This window comes from Dama dama, chromosome 22 (genome assembly GCF_033118175.1).
Source record: "Dama dama isolate Ldn47 chromosome 22, ASM3311817v1, whole genome shotgun sequence".
NCBI lineage: Eukaryota > Metazoa > Chordata > Mammalia > Artiodactyla > Cervidae > Dama > Dama dama.
Window position 1 is genome coordinate 20,393,729 of NC_083702.1, and position 21,830 is coordinate 20,415,558.

At 34.2% G+C, this 21,830-nt stretch overlaps 1 protein-coding gene across 8 annotated transcripts; it reads left to right on the forward strand.

Moving 5' to 3' along the window:
• Window positions 1-9,125: 9,125 nt before the first annotated feature.
• LOC133043756 (natural killer cells antigen CD94-like) lies at window positions 9,126-21,830 on the forward strand. 8 transcript variants are annotated; one of them, XM_061124957.1, is made up of 9 exons: window positions 9,131-9,403; window positions 10,645-10,815; window positions 11,057-11,152; window positions 12,289-12,330; window positions 13,716-13,814; window positions 14,282-14,353; window positions 14,957-15,108; window positions 16,006-16,133; window positions 21,560-21,830. In XM_061124957.1, the coding sequence occupies exons 2-9, from the start codon at window positions 10,677-10,679 to the stop codon at window positions 21,684-21,686; spliced, it is 855 nt and encodes a 284-aa protein (XP_060980940.1). In that variant the 5' UTR covers window positions 9,131-9,403; window positions 10,645-10,676; the 3' UTR covers window positions 21,687-21,830. The 8 variants fall into 8 exon arrangements, with proteins under 8 accessions (XP_060980947.1, XP_060980940.1, XP_060980943.1 ...); XM_061124960.1 differs by having other exon boundaries at window positions 10,645-10,864; window positions 14,954-15,108; window positions 21,560-21,828; XM_061124958.1 differs by having other exon boundaries at window positions 9,133-9,403; window positions 10,688-10,864; window positions 14,954-15,108; window positions 21,560-21,825.

Sequence of the window (21,830 nt, forward strand, 5' to 3'; positions counted from 1 at the left end):
CAATTAGTTAACCAACCAAGTAACTAATTAACTCATGACTAATGATGAATTTTTTTAAAGCTCAGAATTCCTGAGTGGAATGTATGACCAATTTGTTTATTGATAACTTAAGCTTGAAGTAATGAGTTAGATATTTAATCTTCACCATGTGAACAGTCTCAGCAGAAAACTTCTGCCTGAGCTGCCCTATAACCAAGTTTCCACACACATCCATCGGCACAAATACTAGCCGTTTCATCCAGAGAGATGATGAATCATATCTTCAGACAAGAACAATGGGGAGCTTGTTTCTGGATGTTTCTTTGAATTATCTTTCTCCTGTTGTCTTATATTAACTGCCTTTATTAAAGCTTTACATCAGTATTCTCATTGGAGCCTTCAGTTTCTTTCAATTATCTAAACCTGGAAATTTTTGGAATATTTAAACCAACTTTTTCATTTCCATAACTTTAGAACTTTTGAAACATCTTTTATCCTCGTGTAGAGGTTGGAAAACTTTCCCTAAAGAACTGGATAGTAAATATTTTCAACATTGTAAGTCAGTCTCTGTTGAAACTTCTCAACTCTGTGATTTGTAGTGCAAAAGAAGACATTTATAATACATTAAAAATTAATAGTCTGACTGCCTTACAAAAGCACTTTATTTTCAAAGACAAATGGTGGGACAAGTGTTCACCAACCTCTGTCAAAATGTGTAAAAGGAGAATATATGGACATCCGTGCTACTCTGCACTTCACTTTATCCTTTTCCTGGTTGTAAATGTACTTACAAATTTTGCTGTATAAAATCAGTTGTATCTTGTTAATATCAGTTTGTACTCCCTATTATAAAACCTGCATTGTAAAATCCAGTGTGACAATCTTCCTCTGTATGTTTTTACTTTATTGAGCACAATAAAATGGTTAGACTTGCATTTTCCCCAGCCATTATAAGTTCCTTCTGTTTGTTAAAACACTAAAAAATAACACAGCGAGGCTATAAGAAAGCAAATGCATACATGGAGAACATAGCCACCTCAGGTTATCATGTTAGAATGCTCATTCACTGAGAACTTATGAATCTTCCATACAAGCTTTTAGAGGTTAAGAGTGTGGAATAGATTTTAAGTAAAGATCTGAAAGAAAGGGTACTTTAATAAATACTACCAAATCCTCAGTTTTATATAGCAAAGATGGTTGCTTGACTCCAAATATCCCTCAAACTTCCCCCTAATTTGTAAAAGCAATAAAGGAAACAACTAAAACCATAAAAGATCCATGTTCTTTCATCATCTTCAGAGACAGAGCACCACAACCAACAAATTATCTGTAAGTAGAAATATAAAAATATTGACAGAGTACTTGCTCCAGTGTACCACTGAATGCTTATGGTGCTGGTTAGGGAAATTAGCCCTTAAAATTGTCTATGAAAAAGTGAAGATAGAGAATATAGCTGAAGTATAGACACAATGAACCTGTAAAGATAAATCTGCAACAATAAGTTCCAAAATGCTTAAGAAAGGTTGAGACTCGGTAGTTTATAAAACTGGAAAAGGGTTTGAAATGGAAGACAAGAAGTGAGAAATTTGGGAAAGCATTTTTTTTCCTTATTATTTTTTTTCCTATTATTTGAGAAGCAGGTAATGCACATAGGGTGATATCTCTTAGATCTGTGAGTATGAAAGCAAAGACTTAATTTGGAGGATTTGTGAATACTGAGGAAATGAAAGACAAAAAAGACATCCCTTTGCCCTCCCTATTTCTATCGCAATATACCATCCAAGAAGGAAACTGGGGAAGAAATAGAAGGAATAGGGCAGAACTGACAGAAGAGGGAGCTCTCTAACCAGGAACCCTAACCATTAAATAAATGCACTTGTGCTCAGCCTCTCAGCATTGCCCTACTCTTTGCAAGCCTATGAACAGTAGCCCGCCAGACTCCTCAGTCCATGAAATTTTCCAGGCAAGAATACTGAGGCGGGTAGCCATTCCCTATTCCAGGACATCTTCCCAATTCAGGGATCCAGCCCGCATCTCTGGAGTCTCCTGCATTGGCAGGTAGATTCTTTACCACTGTTTCCACTTGGGAAGTTCTATTAAATAAACAGGAGTAGAAAAAACAGATTTCATCTATATAAACCACTTTAAAAATTCAAGAATGTGAAATATAATATTTTTAGCTGCAAAAAGTCATCCACCTTAAAAAGGAAACAACCATAAGGCTAAAGAAGACTATATATATATATACTGTGAATTAAATTAAATATTTTCATACAGTCATGAAAAGAAATGCACACAAAAAAAGACTGAAATAAAGCAGAAGTTAATGATACTCAGAAAAGCAACAGAAAGCTAAAAGCAAAGAGAGGAATTAAGATTTATAAGGTAAAAAGAAGCAAAAAGAAAGCAATGGTTGAAATGCTGATACTATGTACCTATGAGAATTAAATGACAAAGAAAGACATTTTATAATGATAAAAGCCAAATGCTACCATGAAGATTAAATAATTCTGAATTCATCTAGGAAATAACAATGACTATATAATATAAAAATTCTAGGAAATGAAAGAAGAAATACATAGTAACATGTTCACAAAAAGTGACTTTACAGATCATTCTCAATATAAAACAGAAAGTTTGGACAAAAAATAAGCTATATTACAGATGATCTAAATGATATAGTCAATGTGGTAGATATTCTGGACGCAAATTGACCACTATACACTGATAATATAAAATATACCTTCCTTCCAAATGTACCTGAAACATCTGCAAAAATTGAATATACAGAACTCTTGAAAAAAGCAAAAAGGTATAGATACTTCCTTAACTCGATAAAGTACATATACACGCTTATGTGTGTGTAGGTAAATGTGTGTATGTGTGTCTGTGTATTCTAAAGTTAGAATTTTACTTGTAGGAATCTAATGAAAAAAGTGTAAAAAACTCCTGAAACACAAAAAAATAGGCTTCAAAAATATAAAGCTATCTTCTGGTTTAGGTTCAGTTCAGTTCAGTTCAGTTCAGTCACTCAGTCGTGTCCGACTCTTTGCGACCCCATGAATCACAGCATGCCAGGCCTCCCTGTCCATCACCAACTCCCAGAGTTTACTCAAATTCATGCCCATCGAGTCGGTGATGCCATCCAGCCATCTCATCCTCTGTCGTCCCCTTCTCCTCCTGCCCCCAATCCCTCTTTTCCAATGAGTCAACTCTTCTCATGAGGTGGCCAAAGTACTAGAGTTTCAGCTTCAGCATCAGTCCTCCCAATGAACACCCAGGACTGATCTCCTTTAGGATGGACTGGTTGGATCTCCTTGCAGTCCAAGGCACTCTCAAGAGTCTTCTCCAACAACACAGTTCAAAAGCATCAATTTTTTGGCATTCAGCTTTCTTTATAGCCCTACTCTCACATCCATACATGACCACTGGAAAAACCATAGCCTTGACTAGATGGACCTTTGTTGGCAAAGTAATGTCTCTGCTTTTTAATATGCTATCTAAGTTGGTCATAACTTTCCTTCCAAGGAGTAAGTGTCTTTTAATTTCCTGGCTGCAGTCACCATCTGCAGTGATTTTAGAGCCCCCCAAAAATAAAGTCTGACACTGCTTCCACTGTTTCCCCATCTATTCCCCATGAGGTGATGGGACCAGATGCCATGATCTTAGTTTTCTGAATGTTGAGCTTTAAGCCAACTTTTTGACTCTCCTCTTTCACTTTCATCAAGAGTTTTTTTTTTTTTTTATTAAGCTAATCTATAAATTTGAAGTGATACCAACAAAAATCCAATGATAGATGGATCAAGATAAGTTGATACTGAAGTTCACCTGGGAAACTTAGCACATAAAATGCATGTACAGTCAATGTGACGGTAAAAGTCTAGTTATGAGGAAGTACTAAACCTACTAATTGTGCAAACATACCTCAAAAGCCGCCAGGTAAAGCAGTGTGCTTGGTAATGACACACAAACAGACAGACCAAAGGAATAGAACAGAAAGGCCAGAAATAGTCTCAATTTATCAACACATACAGAAATTTAGATTACAATAAAGGTGGTATCCTCAAATCATAGACTTTTAAACAGATACTATTGTTTGGAAAACTAGATAGGTATTTGTAAAAGGTTAAAATTATATATATGTGCAGCTAGAAATTACTCAGAGTACAACCTTCAATTACATTAAGAGAAAGATAACTTTCCAAACAGGATTTTATTAGTGACAGTGATAAAGTAATGGAGATTTAAGCCTCTAGAGAGAGGAATGGAGATTTAAGCCTCTAGAGAGAGGCTTAGACAAAGTTCAATCTGAATTCTTAGTTAAATTCTGACTATATTTGAAATTTCAAGCGAATAATTTTTTTATCAGAGCCTCAATTTTTAATGTACACAGTGGGACTATCTACCTGTGAATTTGCTGAGAAATAAAAAAGAAATATGAAAAGTAAGCATACAAAACAGAAGTGAGGGCATAGTTGATGCTCAGTTAAGAGCCTCTGGAGGAGGAAATGGCAACCTCCTCCAGTATTCTTGCCTGAAAAATTCCATGGACAGAGGAGCCTGGTGGGCTACAGTCCATGGGGTAGCAAACAGTTGAACACGACTGAGCAATGAGCAACTAAGCCCACAGCTGTTTTCTTACTCTAGATTTTCTAGGCTCCTTTGCCAGTTATTACTGTCTTCCAGAAGTGGAAGAGAGGTGCTAACAGAGATAGAGAAGAAAATGTAAGAATAATCTCCCTGAAGAATAAAGTACTCCACTTAAAAATCATGGAGTTAGGGGCTTGTAAAGAACATCTTCCTTTTCCAATGTTTTGTTGCACAAATAACTATATATCAAATAAATTACCTAAAGGCTAAGAAATACACTCATATATTTACTACAAGGATCCCTGAGCCTTTTGAATCCTCCCTTGCTAGTTCCCACTTTTCAGATCTCCCTCCCTTGACACTGTGGATCACAACAAACAATGGAAAATTGTTAAAGAGATGGGAATACCAGACCACTGACTTGCCTCCTGAGAAATCTGTATGCAGGTCAAGAATCAATAGTTAGAACCAGACATGAAACAACAGACTGGCTCCAAAATTGGGAAAGGAGTATGTCAAGGCTGTATATTGTCACCCTACTTATTTAACTTATATGCAGAATACATCATGAGAAATGCTGGAATGGATGAAACGCAAGCCGGAATCAAGATTGCTAGGAGAAACATCAATAACCTCAGATATGCAGAAGAAACCACACTTATGGTAGAAAGGGAAGAAGAGCTAAAGAGCCTCTTGATGAAAGTGAAAGAGGAGAGTGTAAAAGTGGGCTTAAAACTCAACATTCAGAAAACTAAGATGATGGCATCCTGTCCCATCACTTCATGGCGGATAGGTGGGGAAACAATGCAAACAGTGGGAGACTTTATTTTTTTGGGCTCCAAAATCACTGCAGATGGTGACTGCAGCCATGAAATTAAAAGATGCTTGTTCCTTGGAGGAAAAGCTATGACCAACCTAGACAGCATGTTAAAAAACAGAGACATTACTTTGCCAAAGGAGGTCTGTCTAGTCAAGGCTATAGTTTTTCCAGTAGTCATGTATGGATGTGAGAGTTGGACTATAAAGAAAGTTGAGGGCCAAAGAATTCATGCTTTTGAACTGTGATGTTGGAGAAGACCCTTGAGAGCCCCTTGTAAGGAGAGCCAACCAGTCAATTCTAAAGGAAACCAGTCCTGAATATTCATTGGAAGGACTGATGCTGAAGCTGAAACTCCAATACTGTGGCTACCTGATGCAAAGAACTGACTCATTGGAAAAGACCCTGATGCTGGGAAAGATTGAAAGCAGGAGAGGAAGGAAACAACAGAGGATGAGATGTTTGGATGGCATCACCGACTCGATGGACATGAGCTTGAGTAAACTCCAGCAGTTGGTGATGGACAGTGAAGCCTGGTGTGCTGCAGTTTATGGGGTTGAAGAGTTGGACATAGCTACCGAACAACAACAACGTACAAGCTCAGGTTGTTTCTCCAGGTTAAGATGAGCTGACAGATTCCTAAGCCATGGACCACCTGGCCGAGAATTATAAACCAGAGATATCCTGAATGCCAAAACAATGATTAAAAAAATGTCACAGAAATGTTGGAAGATGATGATTAATTCCAGCTACTTTGTTCTTCCCCTTTAAAACACACCTCAGACTCAACTCAATGACAACATTGGTGTGAATCTCAGATTTTTCTCTCACACCTTTTCTTGAAATTGAAAGTGTTATTCTCTCAGTCATGTCCAACTCTTTGCAACCCTATGTACCATAGCCTGCCAAGGTTTCTATGTCCGTGGAATTCTCCAGGCAAGGATACTAGAGTGGGTAGCCATTCCCTTCTCCAGTGGGTCTTCCTGACCCAGGATTTGAACCCAGGTCTCTTGCATTGCAGGAAGATTCTATACTGTCTGAGCCACCAGGGAAGCACCTTCGCTTGGTGCCCTGCAATAAATCCTTCATTTGCTGCAAACTCCTTCTTCAGAATCTGGCTTTCTCTGTTGTGGGCATCAGTATAGTAGCCTCCCCTTATTCACATGGGAAATGTTCCAAGGCCTTCAGTGGATGCTTGAAACAGAAGATAGTATCAAGTTTTATATAAACTATTTTCCCCTATACTAAAAACAAAAAACAAAAAACAAAAAACCAGGTAGTATATACAGCCTGGATACTGTATATGTTGGACAAATGAATGATCACATCAGAGTGGCCAACATTGTCATCAACAAAAAGTCTACAAATAATAAATGCTGGTGTGGAGAAAAGGGAACTCTCTGACGCTGTTAGTGAAAATGTAAATTGGTGCAGCCACTATAGAAAGCAGTTGGGGGTTTCTTAAAAACCTAAAGATAGAGCTACCATATAATCTAGTAAATCCACTACTGGGTATGTATATTTGGAAAAAATGAAAAGTGTAACTTAAAATACATAAATCCCAATGTTCATGGCACGATTATTTATTGTAGCCAAGACATAGAACCGACCTGAGTGTCCATCAATAGACAACTGGATCAGGAAGATGTGGCATATATATGAATATTACTCAGCCATGAAAAGAATGAAATAATGTCATTTGTTTCAGTGTGGATGGATTTGGAGAATATTATGTTTAGTGAAATAAGTTAGACAGAGAAAGACAAATGTTGTATGATATTACTTATACGTGGATTTTTAAAAAATAATACAAATGAATCTATATACAAAACAGAAACAGATTCATAGACATAGAAAACAAACTTTGGTTACCAAAGGGGAAAGGGAGGTGAGGAAGGACAATTTAGGAGTATGGAGTTAACGGATGCAAACTATATAAAATAGGTAAACAACAAGAATTCACTGTATAACATAGGGAATTATACCCAATATCTTGTAATAACCTATAATGGAATAGAAGCTGCAAAAAAATTCCCCAAAACAACTCACTATGCTGTATGCCTGAAACTAACAAATTGTAAATCAACTATACTTCAATTAAAAAAAATTAGCATCCTATTTCTATTCACTTTGAATGAAACAAATGTTTCTTACCAAAATTATTTCTTCATGAAATGGTTCCCTACTTCTTGTATTTTATTAGATTCCTGAGTTCTGAAAGAAATTGAGTTGAAAATTTTTGCCAGCTTTGTCATTGGTTTAGTGACATGTCAGTGTTTTGAAGTTTCTCATCCTGCCATTTTCTTCCCTTAGCACATGGATGGAAAAAAATATTATTTATTGCCTACATACTAAAAAATATGCCACAGAAATATGTTTTATGTTCTTAATAAATGCATAACTTTCTTATAATATAATTTCTCCCTTTGTACTATGTGAAGACATTTAAAATTTCCCCTTTGAATTATAAATTCCCATTCTCTGAGCAATTTTGAATAGAAAATGTTTCCCTTTTTTGGATTATTTTCATTAAATTCATTTCCAATAGTGGAATTCTGATTAAAAGAGACTAAATTTTAAATACAATTTTCAAATATTGGTCTGATAGCATTTAAAACCTGAATAGCAAAAGTTATTTCTATTTAAACCATATTGCAAGGTCGATTAACTGAAGGTTTGTATCTTATTATAGTAGAGTTTTTCTTCTTTCTTTTATCTTAATTGATTAGTAATTTTGATTAACACTAGAAGTCTGTGAATGTTCTATGTTCTCTGTCTTCTCATATATTACAGAATTAGATTCTCAAGGCATAACTATTTATGTTTATTATTTGTAGGTTTTAATATGTGTATATATTTCACTACCTGTTCATCTTCAATAATAAATTTAAAAATTAAATAAAAATTTGAATAGTTGAGGGGGGTCAAATATTCTTTTTCCTTTGAAATTTACTTTATCATTTTTTAGTTATAAAGTTCTTCTCCTTTCTTGGATTTATTTGATACTTTATTACACTTTCTTTTTTTTTCCTATATTAGTTATCCAGTTATAAAGGGGTTATTGCCCCTGTTTCCACATAATATTTATTTATCCGAATATGTATATATATTTTCTTTTTACTTAGTATCTTGAAATATGTTCATTTTTCTGAGGGTGATGAAGAATGACCCAAGATTAACTAAATAAAAATCTTTGAAAATGTTAACAATACAAAATGAGTATAAAATTTAGACTAACCTAAGCTAAAATAATGCTATTATTGTCAAAATGTCTTGTGTTTTCTATTCCACAAAGAGTAAAATTATTTTGAGAAAATAAATTTTATATAAATGTGAATAATTCATTGATTAGTATTCATAGTTTTTTTAGTGACTATAGCTGATTAAAATTATTTGGGAATTAATAGCCCACTGAGAACTGAAAATTGTGCATGCACTATCTAGTGATGAAAAATAGTACTTACCCTAGAACTGAAAGAGTTCATAAAGAGACATCACAAGTGTCTATAAATAATAGCTTCAAAATAGCATGTAAAATGTAAATATAAAATGAATGTAATATGTAATCAGGTCCACTGGAAATAATTAAAAGCACTTGAAGCTACTTTTTTTAAAAACAATAAATGATGTATTCAAGTATGTCTGTGACAAAGCAAGTGTTGAGTAAAACTGGTCTCTAGTGAGAATATGTTAGGTATCTTGTGTAATTCAAGGTAAGATTGATGACATGCCTAATCTAGAGATGATGCAGAGCTAAAGTGAGCAGCAGTAAAACAGTTTCCTGTGTGGCTATCCAGAGCACTCTTTCTCTTGAATTCTGCTCTCCCCTGTCAGAGTCTCTCATACAACAGGCAAAGGCATTATTAGCCTGTGTATTTCTTTTCTTGGCTTATTTTCTGGGCTCTTGATGATCAAAATTCTTAAGTTCAAACTGCTGTGATAAAAGATAAGATTGCTTCTTCCGAGGATATATACGCATACTCTGCAAAAGTTCAGACGCTGTCTTCTAAAAATCAGGTATTTGTTAATTTCGCAGATTTCTATTGTTTCTCAACATGTGTTTTTGGAATTTTGAGGGAATTTGGATCAAAGAAACTGAAGTTATAGATGCAAAGACAAACTTGTATATCAATATGCAGATATGTTTTAAAAATAATAATATAATTTTATATGATTATATATAATTTTCAATCATATATATCTATACATTTATATATCTCTATAAATATCATTTGGGAGGAAAGGAAATAAAAGTATGAGTGACAGAGTGGGGAATGAGAGCAGAGAAGAAAGGAAGAGAGAAAGAATTGAAGAAAAGAGTGATGTTAGAAGAGAACTCAGATGAGTTGGAATCAAGAAGTGATTCTAATTATTATCTATTTTTAGTAATTTCACTGATACTATTTGATATGACATTTTATGATACCTTGATATTATTAACCGGTATAAATTGGAGGTTTAAAGAAAATAAACAAGGAAACATAAGATTTCACCAGGGTAAAACATAATTAGATATAATTAAACCATGTATAACTTGGATATATTATCCTTTATTAAGGGCATAAAAAATTTTCACACAGATTCCTATCAAATTTTATAAAATGTTTAATCAGGAAAAATATTTTTCAAATTTTCTCAAGTTAAAGTTAAAGTAACACAAAACGTTACTTTTTATACTTCATATAGAAATCTAATAAACAATTACATTATATTAACAAAGGTTAATAAGATATTTCAAGAAATTCACATTAATGAAAAGATAAGGTAAAAGGAGATACCTAACTGGATGGTGACAAACGAAAAATAATGAGAAAAATTGGAAAAAGAGATGAATCATTATTGAAGGATCTGGAAATTTTATTAAAGGTGGTAGAACTTGATTTACAGATTTATTATGAGCAAATAGAGGAGGAAAATGTACTTGAGAAGGAAGAATTTGAGCAAAACATTGAAATTGGAGAAGTGCTTATGGTATATTGAGAAAGAACAAATGTGTCAGTAGAATTATGGGGAAAATGAAAATAGATTGAGTTGAAAGATGATACTAGAAATAAAGCAGGAACAGGTGAATTGTGAAAGATGGAAATGCCAAACTATAAGGATAAATTTCAGTTGAAAGAATTCAGTAAAGCCATCAGATCATCTTTTGCATTTTTACGTATAAGTAAATGATATTAACAGATTTGCAATTGTGAATAGACAATATTTAAAAGGCCAAAAGTAATATACCATAGCAACTACTTTGTATGTGTGCTCAGTCGCTCAGCTGTGTCTGACTCTTTGTGACGCTATGAACTACAGCCCCCCAGGATCCTCTGTCCAAGGGATTTCCCAGCAAGAATACTGTAATGGGTTGCCATTTCGTCCTCCAAAGGATCTTCCTGACCCAGGGATTGGACCTGCTTCTCCTGCATCTCCTCCGTTGGCAGGTGGATTCTTTACCACTGAGCCACTTGAGAAGTCCTACCAACTCATTAAGTAACATTTAAAAATTAGTATTTCTTCATTCTTAAAATATTTTCATATTTGTAATTGTACTCTAATCAGTCACTAATTATTCAAGTTCATTTCCAATACCATTTCATTCAATACCAATTTTACTTATGGATTTCACAATTTACATGAATTTAAAACATATTTTTTTAATTTTCTTGTATCTCTGCCTTTCAGTAATGAGTGAAGAAGTTGTAACTTACACCAATTGGCCATTTCAACCATCATCTCAGCCACAGAGAAGCCAAAGACTTGAAACTACCAAGAGAAAAGGTCTTTCATGTTTTCTACTTAAAAAATATAAAGAATCATTCATTATCAGGCTCATATGCACACACACATGATCTAAATTTTTTTTCTCTTACTGAACAAGAAAAATAATTGCTTTTGAGGGAAGATTATCTTTTTCTCCATGAGAGTCATCACTTTAGCTATGTTGTAAACTTTATATCAGCATTTTTAGAATGAGTGAAATGTTTGGTGATCGGGATATGTTGTTTATCATTTTCTATCATTTAAGATATCAACACTATATAGTAGGATATTTGGAAAACAGAGAAGTGAGAAAATATAGAGATAATTTCATTATTCTAACACAGTTGCTGTGACTTAGGGACTATTTTTCTTGTTTTCCTGGTTTGTGTATTTGCTGACATAGTGTGTTCAAAGTGTACTTTTTCAAGTGCCATGCTTCTTGATACACAAATGCCAGTGTTATTACTTTACTGGTGCATATGATTATATGGAATTCAATGATATATCTTCCTATCATTTAAAATTTGCTTTCATTTGTATTTTTTCCTGTTGCTTATTTGCAGTCCTCATATGTTTTAAATCAATATGTGGAATGATTAGAAGTGAACTGTGTATCACTGTGCTAGTTCTATTTTGTCTTACATCAAATGGATATTCAATACTTCGGCTAAGATGTATTATTTTAATGAGGACCTCAATCGATTACTTTCCAATTTTTTAGATTGTTAATTATTACAATATGATTTATGGTATACAGATTCACCATGAGGTTAACGAAAAAGTATTTTTAAATTTTGCTTAATATATTGTTAACAAATTTTTAAAGGCCCCTTAATACCTAATACACTCTGCTTGTTATAGATTCAGAAATTGTTTTCTTTTTGAAATTCTGATGAACAATTCATCTTACCAGTGTCTGCACTTCTTACCAATACAGTTAGCAGTCAGTTTGTATGGGAAAATCTACTGGTTTGGGAAAACTTCATTAATGATATTATTAATTGTATGTATGTGTGTAAATATGTATAAAATGACATACTTCACCACAGTTCATATTTTACCATGAATCAAACAGAATGACTTAGAGTCATTATCCTGTCTTTTAAGTTTATTTTTACCTAACAAAGCTTCTTAGTTTTTTACTGTCTATAAAGTTCTTTCACAGATGGAAATCAATTACAAAAAAATTCCACAAGGTAAGTTTCATGCTTATACCCAATATAAAAATATAAACAGAGACATGATGGTTAAATGTTCTAGAGATTAGAGTGCATAATTGATGGAAATCCACTTTTAGCTGAAAAGACCAAAACCTTTCCTTCTCCTGATGACAACACGTGGATTTTCTGTCCTTCCTCTGTGGCATGTATCGTGTATTGGTGGATTTTGTGTGTGAAGAAGTTTCTTCTCTCCGCCGCAGCTAAGGTCCTCTGCTTTGTACAACTTCAGGATATTGGGAAGAAGCTTGTTTTCTGTCTCTTCTCTAGAAGCAGATGGCTTTTGCCTACTGTCAATGCAGGGTACAGGGTGGGCTTGTTGTTGTTTTTTAGTAGCTAAGTTGTGTCTGATTCTTTGCAATCCCATGGGTGCAGCTCGCCAGGCTTCCCTGTCCTTCACTATCTTCTGGAGTGTGCTCAAACTCATATCTATTGAGTTGGTGATGCCATCCAACCATCTCATCCTCGGTCATCCCCTTCTCCTCCTGCCTTCAGTCATTCCCAGCATCAGGGTCTTTTCCAATGTGTCTGCTCTTTGCATCAGGTGGCCAAACTTCAGCTTCATCATCAGTCCTTCCAAAGAATATTCAGTGTTGATTTCCTTTAGAATTGATTGGTTTGATTGCCTTGCTGTCCAAGGGACTCTCAAAAGTCTTATCCAGCACCACAATTTGAAAGCATCGATTCTTTGTCCTTCAGCCTTCTTTGTGGTCCAACTGTCACATCCACACATGACTACTGGAAAAACCATAGCTTTGACTAGAGGGACCTTTGTTGGCAAAGTAATGCCTCTGCTTTTTAATACACTGTCTAGGTTTGTCATAGCTTTATAGCTTTCTCAGAGGGTTAGATAAGGTGGTCAGGTATTCTTATCTCTAAGAATTTTCTACAGTTTGTTGTGATTCAAACAGTCAAAGCTTTATTGTAGTCAATGAAGCAGAAGTAGATGTTTTTCTGGAACACCTTTGCTTTTTCTATGATAAAACAGATATTGGCAGTTTGATCCCTGATTCCTCTGCTTTGAACTCTGCTTTTAGCCTTGAAAATTTGTTGAAATACTTCACTATCATATGGCTGGCACTTTTCCTCCTATGCTTTGCCAAAGGTGAAGTAGAGTTTGTGTGCTGTCTTCCCATAGAGTCGGGGCTTTATCTCTTTAGAATTCAGACCACCTGATCACTTTATCAATTCAGCTGCCTCATTCCCTCAATATGAGTTCTGATTTTGTAGATTACCTCCCTTTTCTCTATTTTTAGGATGCGAGCTACTTTGCTGTAGAGTTTACTGCACCTAAAACAGAAGCAGAACTCGGAATAAACATTTAGAGTTGATGTTACAAGATGTATTTATCTCTCTCTTTATAGATCACCCTATTCCACTTTCTTCATGGAAATATGTTGCTGTGTTTCTGTGCATCATTTGCCTGGGGCTTCTTCTGTCTGTTGGATACTTGGTCACTGAGTGTAAGTCAAAATATGAAATAGAAGTTTACTTCTCCATTATTCACATAGTGAAATATGTTGAATACATCATTTTGATCAGTTCAATTTCTTAACAAAGTAAATATTCTCTGCACAGAACTTGAGTTAATTTCCTAGAGACATATAAAAATGCTGTCCATTTTTAAGCATATCAAGAACATTACATACTGCCTATTTGTTCTTATGTTTCCTTTACCAGAAATAACTTTAAATTTTTTTTCTCTGTGAAAAAGCTTTCTTACACTGTTATCTTGGCTATGTGAATTTGTTGTATATGTACTAAAATTTGATTTTTATGATTATGAAATTATTACATTTAAGTTCTTTGAAGTAAATGATGTTCCATTCATCATTTTTGTAGCTCTGAATTCAGTATAATGTTTTACCTATAGGAATGTGTCAATTTTTTCTTCTTGTGTTTAAAACTGACCTTTCTGAGTTCTCTTCAGTGAATAAGAAGCCATTTCAGCCAGAAGGATGTCCAGGAAATAGTTCCTCCAACAAGGAAGCAAATAAAACAGGTACTTTTGGATGAGTCCCTGAGTCATAATTTTATTTGCAGGAGATAAGAGACAATTAACTATTTTGTTTAATGCATGTTACTGGATACGTGTAAATACATATATGTCAAATCTATTAAGACTCAAATGATGACGGCACTATTAAATTACAACCTGAAGTTAAATAAAATATTTCCACAAGACACCATCATTTTGGGGCATATCTATATGATTTCATTTATGTATTTCTTATTGGCTTATTTTTGAAACTTACAGTTTTTTTAAAGATAATTATATACATATTTTATTTTCATGTGAAAACAAAGAAAGAACATTATGTTGATAATTTTAACAGTTATATACATTGGCTAGGTTTCTTGACACATTTCTAATTTTGTCATTAAAAATTATTTCCTAATATACAGCTTATGAATCTTAAAGACCAAAATGTTTTCAATGAACTGAGTTATTAAGATAAATTTAACACTAAATTTAAGTGCACACAGCCTATAATGTAAAAATCAAAAAGTGTTTTTGTTTGTAGATGGTAGATTTGCTATGTCAATTTACAGATGTGATCTGCACTGATGGAAATCATTCAGTTATATTTTAAATTTTTAGTAGTTTGGAAATACCCTACTTGTTCAAACAACTGGCATCAGTATGGAGAAAACTGCTACTATTTTTCAAGAAACGTTATTCCTTGGAAGGAATGTCGCCGTTTTTGCACTGATTTACATTCTGGATTTCTTAAGTTGAATACTGAAGAAGAGATGGTAAGGACAAGATTTTGTTTTATAAATTTTGGCATCAGAAAAATTATGAATGACAGCAATTGCTCAAGTTTTATATTCTTCTGAATTACTTTCCATGGTGTAGTCACCAAAATCTCTGCAATTTGTAATTTTGAATGTGTACTTCAATAAAACCTGAGTGGTTTTCCTCTAACCCTTGGAGTAAAGTCTAAGTAAAATGTAGATAAGATCACTTGTCTGATTTCTGCTGATTTCTCTATCTTCTTCTGTTGTTAGGGACTCTCTATCACACTGTTCTAAGGAAAGTGTACCATGGTCTCCAACTGTATTGATGTTATTTAAATAGATCATGGTCCCCTTATGCTCTTTTATGTCCTTGTTCTGTTTACCTGTGACAAATTTTATTTCCTCTACCTCCTATCCCAAACTATCATCTCTCTGTTAATACATCTTGTTTTAAGATTTTAGCTTACTAGACGATCCACTTGGAAAACATCCTTAGTTCACTAAAATCTGTTAAAATTCCCTGTTAATTTCTCTCCTTCAATCCTGTATTTCTGATCTTGTACCATGTGTCACTACTATTTATTACATAAGTCAATGAATACTATTCAGTTTTTCAGTGCCTAATTTGAGCAACTACAGTTTTAAGATTTTATGCTTACTTTTACTACCCATAGCTTAAGAAAATGACTAGAATAAAACGTGTCCCGAAAAAATTACTCAGTCAATACATGAGTTATTAGCTCTAAGCAGCCAGCCTATGGCTGAAGAATTTAGGGTTAATCTCTCCAGATTCTTTCAATATAAAGAACAGAGAATCCAAAGAGAAGTAAAATGTACATATTTAAACTATTATATTCCTCTTTTGCAAGAAAAGTTCCACTTTTTGATTCACTTTCCTTTTCCTGTCTGCAGAATTTTATAACAAAATTGTCAAAAATGCAATGCGGTTTGCAAAAAGAAAAGTTTCCAATTAGCTTACACTACAGCAATAAGCAACTGAACTGGGTTTGGCTAGATGATACAAAACTTACCCTGGACAAGTAAGTCTCTTGCTGTTTTAAAATTTCAGTACAGAACAATATTATTTCCTTCAAAATAGAAATATTTAATGTGGATGTGGGTAACATTTATAACAGATGCACCTGTAAGAAATCAATAAGTAAAAGACAGGAAAGATGGAAAGCAAGGAGTAAAATACTTAGTAAAATACTAAATACTATACTAAGTTAAATATGTCCCTTTCAAAGCTCATTGAAATTGCTTATTGAAGTATAATTATTTTGCATTTTAATAAAAGGTAATTGAATAAATAAACTTGCATAAGGTTACAAAGTAAGTATATTTCAGATTTGTCATTTTAATTTCAGTGTAGTTTGTCTGACTGCAATACATGTGCATGTATTGAAATTTTCTTAAAATGTGCTCTCCAATTCTCTAGGACTCACCTAGCATACTTTGTCTAGTTTGCTGTCATAAAAAAATCACTACAAACTGGGTGGCTTAACGCACAGAAATTTATTCTCTCAAGCAGAGGGAACAGAGGTTTGAAATCAAGATCTTGGTAGAGTTGATTCCTCACTGGAAAGATCCTTTGTCTGAAGGAGCTTGCTAAACTTTTCCAGAGAGAAAGCTAACTGTTGTTGATGATTAAAACAATTTTTTGTTCTGCATACATTGTGGAACTTGTTTATAAAAATGTTATTGTATAAAGGAAATACAGTAAACTTCCATGAAAATACAAGATATTCTGCCAATCCTTGGTATCATTTAAAGACAAGCCAGCCCTCTGTATCTGCAGGCTCTGAATTCTCAAGTTCAAGCAACCATGTAGACACAGAGGACTGACTGCGATTTGAGTATCTCTAGACTAGGATATCTTGGGGATACTCGTAGAATCTCCCCACCCCCACATCCTGGATACAAAGAGACAACTGTCTATACCCCCAACTTCCTTTGCTCCTTCTCTGCATCTCTCTGTGTTTGTTGCTCTCCCATAAGGATATTCTTATTGGATTTAGGTAAAATGTAATATGGTTTCATCATGACACTAGTCTTCTTTGTTTTCAATTTTCAACTTATTTATTAAAAAATTTTTTAAATTTATTTATTTTTAATTGAAGGATAACTGCTTTACAGAATTTTGTTGTTTTCTGTCAAACATCAACATGAATCAGTCATAGGTACATATGTCCCCTCCCTCTTAAACCTCCTTCCCATCTCCCTCCCCTCCCCACTCCTCTAGGTTGATACAGAGACCCTGTTTGAGTTCCTTGAGCTAGACAGCAAATTCCCTTGGGCTATCTATTTTACATAATGTAAAGTAAGTTTCCATGTTACTCTTTCCATACATCTTACCCTCTCCTCCCCTTTCCCCATGTCCATAAGTCTGTTCTTTATGTCTGACCTGCAAATAAATTCTTCAGTACCATCTTTCTAGATTCTGTATAATTGTGTTACTATACAATATTTCTCTTTCTCTTTCTGACTTACTACGCTCTGTATAAAAGGCTCTAGGTTCATCCACCTCATTAGAATGGACTCAAATGCATTTGTTTTTATGGCAGAGTAATATACCATTGTGTATATGTACCACAACTTCTTTATCCATTCATCTGTTGATGGACATCTAGGTTGCTTGCATGTTCTAGCTATTTGTAAATAGTCCTGCGGTGGACATTGGGGTACATGTGTCTTTCTCAATTTTGCTTTCCTCAGGGTATATGCCTAGGAGTGGGAAAGCAGGGTCATATGGTGGTTTTTTTTATATCTAGTTTTTTAAGGAATCTCCACACCACCTTCCATAGTGGCTGTATCAACTTACATTCCCACCAACAGGGCAAGAGCATTCCCTTTTCTTCATACCCTCTCCAGCATTTATTGTTTGTAGACTTTTTGATGATGGCCATTCTGAACAGTGTAAGGTGATAACTCATTGTGGTTTTGATATGCATTTTTTTAAGAGTAAGAGATGTTTAGCATCTTTTCACGTGTTTGTTAACCATCTGTATGTTCTTTGGAAAAATGTCTGTTTATGTCTTTTTCCCACTTTTTGATTCGGTTGTTTTTTATCTGGTATTGAGTTGTATGAGTTGCTTGTATCCTTTGGAAATTAATCATTTGTCAGTTGTTCCATTTGCTATTATTTTCTCCCATTTTGAGGGTTGTCTTTTCACCTTGTTTATAATTTCTTTTTGCTGTGCCAAAGCTTTTAAGTTTAATCAGGTTCCACTTGTTTACTTTTGTTTTTGTTTCCATTATTCTAGACAGTGGGTGGGTCATAGAGGATTTTGCTTTGATTTATGTCATCGACTGTTCTGTCTATGTTTTCCTCTAACAGTTTTATAGTTTCTGGTCTTACATTTAGGCCTTTAATCCATTTTGAAGATGCAAAAATCCTCAACAAAATTCTAGTACACAGAATCCAACAACACATTAAAAAGTTCATACACCATAAGCAAGTTGGGTTTATTCCAGGGATGCATGGATTCTTCAATATACATAAATCAGTCAGTGTGATACACCATATTAACAAATTAAAAGATAAAAACCAAATGATAATCTCAATAGATGCAGAAAAAGTTTTTGACAAAATTCAACACCCATTTATGATTAAAACTCTTCAGAAAATGGGCATAGAAGGAACCTACCTCAACAAAGTAAAGACCGTATATGATAATCTCACAGGAAACATTACACTCAATGGTGAAAAACTGTAAGCATTCTCCCTAAGATCAGGCCTAAGACAAGGGTGTCCACTCTCACTGCTATTATTCAACTTAGTTTTGAAAGTCCTAGCTATAGCACGGTGTGCTGTAATTCATGAGGTCACAAAGAGTTGGATATGACTGAGCGACTGAACTGAACTGAACTGAAGGAGACAAAAGAACTGTATACAGAAAATTATAAGACACTGATGATATAAATCAAAATGACATAAATAGATGGAGAGTTATTCCATGTTCCTGGGTAGGAAGAATAAATATTGTGAAAATGACTATACTGACAAATGCAATATACAGATTCGGTGTGATCCCTATCAAATTACCCAATGGTATCTTTCACAGAACTAGAACAAAAAATTTCTCAATTCATACAGAAACATGAAAGACCCCAAATAACCAAAGCAGTCTTGAGAAAGAAGAATGAAGCTGGAGGAAGCAACCTTCCTGACTTCAGATTACACTACAAAGCTATAGTCATCATCAAGACAGTATAATACTGGCACAAAAACAGAAATATAGACCAATGGAACAATATAGAGAGCCCAGAAATATATCCATGCACCTATGGGTACCTTATTTTTGACAAAGGAGGCAAGAACATAGAATGGGGCAAAGATGGCCTTTTCAATAAGTGGTGCTGGGAAAACTGGATAGCTACATGCAAAACAATGAAATTAAAACACTTCCTAATACCATACACAGAGATAAACTCAAAATGGATTAAAGACCTAAATGTAAATGCATTTATTTTTTAATTGAAGGGAATTTGCTTTAGAGAATTGTGTTGGTTTCTGCCAAATATCAACATGAATCAATCATAGGTATACCAATGTCCCCTCCCTCTTGAACCTCCCTCCCATCTCCCTCCCCATCCCACACCTCTATATATTTAAAGAACCCCAGTTTGAGTTCCCTGAGTCATACAACAAATTCCCATTTGCTATCTATTTTACATATGGTAGTGTCAGTTTCCATGGTACTCTCTCCATACATCCTACTCTTTCCTTTCTCCCTGCCTCCCAATGCCCATAAGTCTGTTCTCTATGTCTGTGACCTCATGTCACTAATCTTAATTCCATCTACAAAGAAGTTATTCCCAATTAAGGACACATTTTGAAGTTCTGGGTGGGCTTGAATTTTATTCGTGAGTTCTATGCAACCTTTGACTAGGCTGGTGGCTCAGATGGTAAAGAATCTTCCTGCAGTGCAGGAGACCTGGATTCAATTCCTGGGTCTGGAAGATCCCCTGGAGAAGGAAATGGCAAATCACTCCAGTATTCTTGCCTGGAGAATCCCATGGGCCGAGTAGCCTGGAAGGCTACAGTGCATGGGTTCACAAAGAGTCAGACATGATTGAGTGACTAATACTTGTTCAACCTACTACCTACACTCAAAAAAGGATTTATAGGCCTCAATTCCCATGATTTTATTAGGGTGTCTGAAGTGGAGGTATAAAATGTATCCTAGTGCACATACACAATGTGTGTAAAAACCAGTTTAGCAAGACCATGGGAAATACTGAACTGCCAGTACTCTTGTTCCCCAGTTTTAAGCTCCACGGTTTAAAATATAGTGAGTAATTGATAGTGCAGGCTCTTAAGTGTCTGGGGTTTATGTCTTGGCTCTCCACTACCGTCATAGTCTTTTATCCAAACATTCTGTTTGGTTTCTATTCCATTTTATATAAGATGTGATGAAAAATAGAACCCACTTCATAGAGTAGTTGTGAAAATACAGTAATTGATACATTTAAGCATATGAGAAGTATATGGTTCATTAAGAAAATAAAGTTATCTCTCCTTCCTCCTCCTCTTTCCTCTCCTACCACAAATCTTAACAGTAAATTAATGTCAAATAAAATTTTAAATAGATGAATCTAATTTAAAAATGTGATTTCAGGACGTCTGTTATGGTCCAGTAGTTAAGACTGTGTGCTTACACTGCAGGGCCTATGGGTTTGATCCCTGGTTGGGGAACAATCTGTGTGCTATGTAGCATGCCTAAAATTGAAAAAAGTAACAATTAAAAGTAAATAAAATAAAATCTAAATTAAAATATGATTTCTACCTTAAAATATTATGACTAAAATATGCAAGATGTTTTCCAGTATATCCACTCTTAACAGACATGATTTTCTAACATAATTTGTGTTAAATTAAGATTTTGGATTTACTTAAAATTCTGAGTGATTACATACTCATTTCTAATTGCTGCACTTGTAGTAAATGCATGCCCCCTTTCAGGAATTATATGATATATTTCTTTAAATGTTTATAAATTGCTCTGATTCTCATTGACATATCTAAATATTTAATCTTTTAAAACTATTTTCTGGACTTATTAGTAAAGAGGATCTGATCTTTACTCTGGGGTAAATTTTCTCAGGAGAGAATGAATTGACATTAATGATTCATGACAATTTATTTTTACTGTATATATAATAAAATGTTCATAAAAACACTAATGTATAAACAAAATATAGTAGACCCCTGTGAAGATGGAAGATACTTTGAAATTGTTTGAGGTCACAGAGACAAAAGCCAGAATTGAAGGCATTGTTAACATCCCGATTATAGATTTAATATGAAATTTCAGATGACAAAAATTCATTATTTTATTATTAGAGAACTGGGAAAATGATGTTTCTACTTTTTTATAAATATGTCAAAATATTATGAATTTTAAAAGTACAATTGACACATAAAATAATTTCAGAACTTAACGGAAAGTATTTTTTTTTCTAGGCTTCAACTTCCAGGACATGAGAATGCTAATAATAAATGTGCACACATAAAATACGGCCAGATAATTGCTGAAGATTGCCATAGTAGTGGTTATTGTATCTGTAAGAAGACAATATATTCAGATTAGATAAAGTGCCTGAGATTTTCCAGTGAGATGACTTCAACTATGTAAAAATGTGTTTAGCTAAAAATAGATGTCATTAAACATTGAAGTCTATATGTTATTCTTTAACTTTAATCCATGATTTGTTACAGAATTAATACAATAAAT

What these genes read in the sequence shown, in the direction of transcription:
- LOC133043756 (XM_061124956.1), top strand. Translation starts at nt 10,677, where the DNA reads ATGAACTACAGCCCCCCAGGATCCTCTGTCCAAGGGATTTCCCAGCAA. An exon ending in TGAAACTACCAAGAGAAAAG is followed by an intron (nt 11,153 to 12,288) that starts GTCTTTCATGTT and finishes CTGTCTATAAAG; the next exon opens with TTCTTTCACAGATGGAAATC. An exon ending in TGAATACTGAAGAAGAGATG is followed by an intron (nt 15,109 to 16,005) that starts GTAAGGACAAGA and finishes TCCTGTCTGCAG; the next exon opens with AATTTTATAACAAAATTGTC.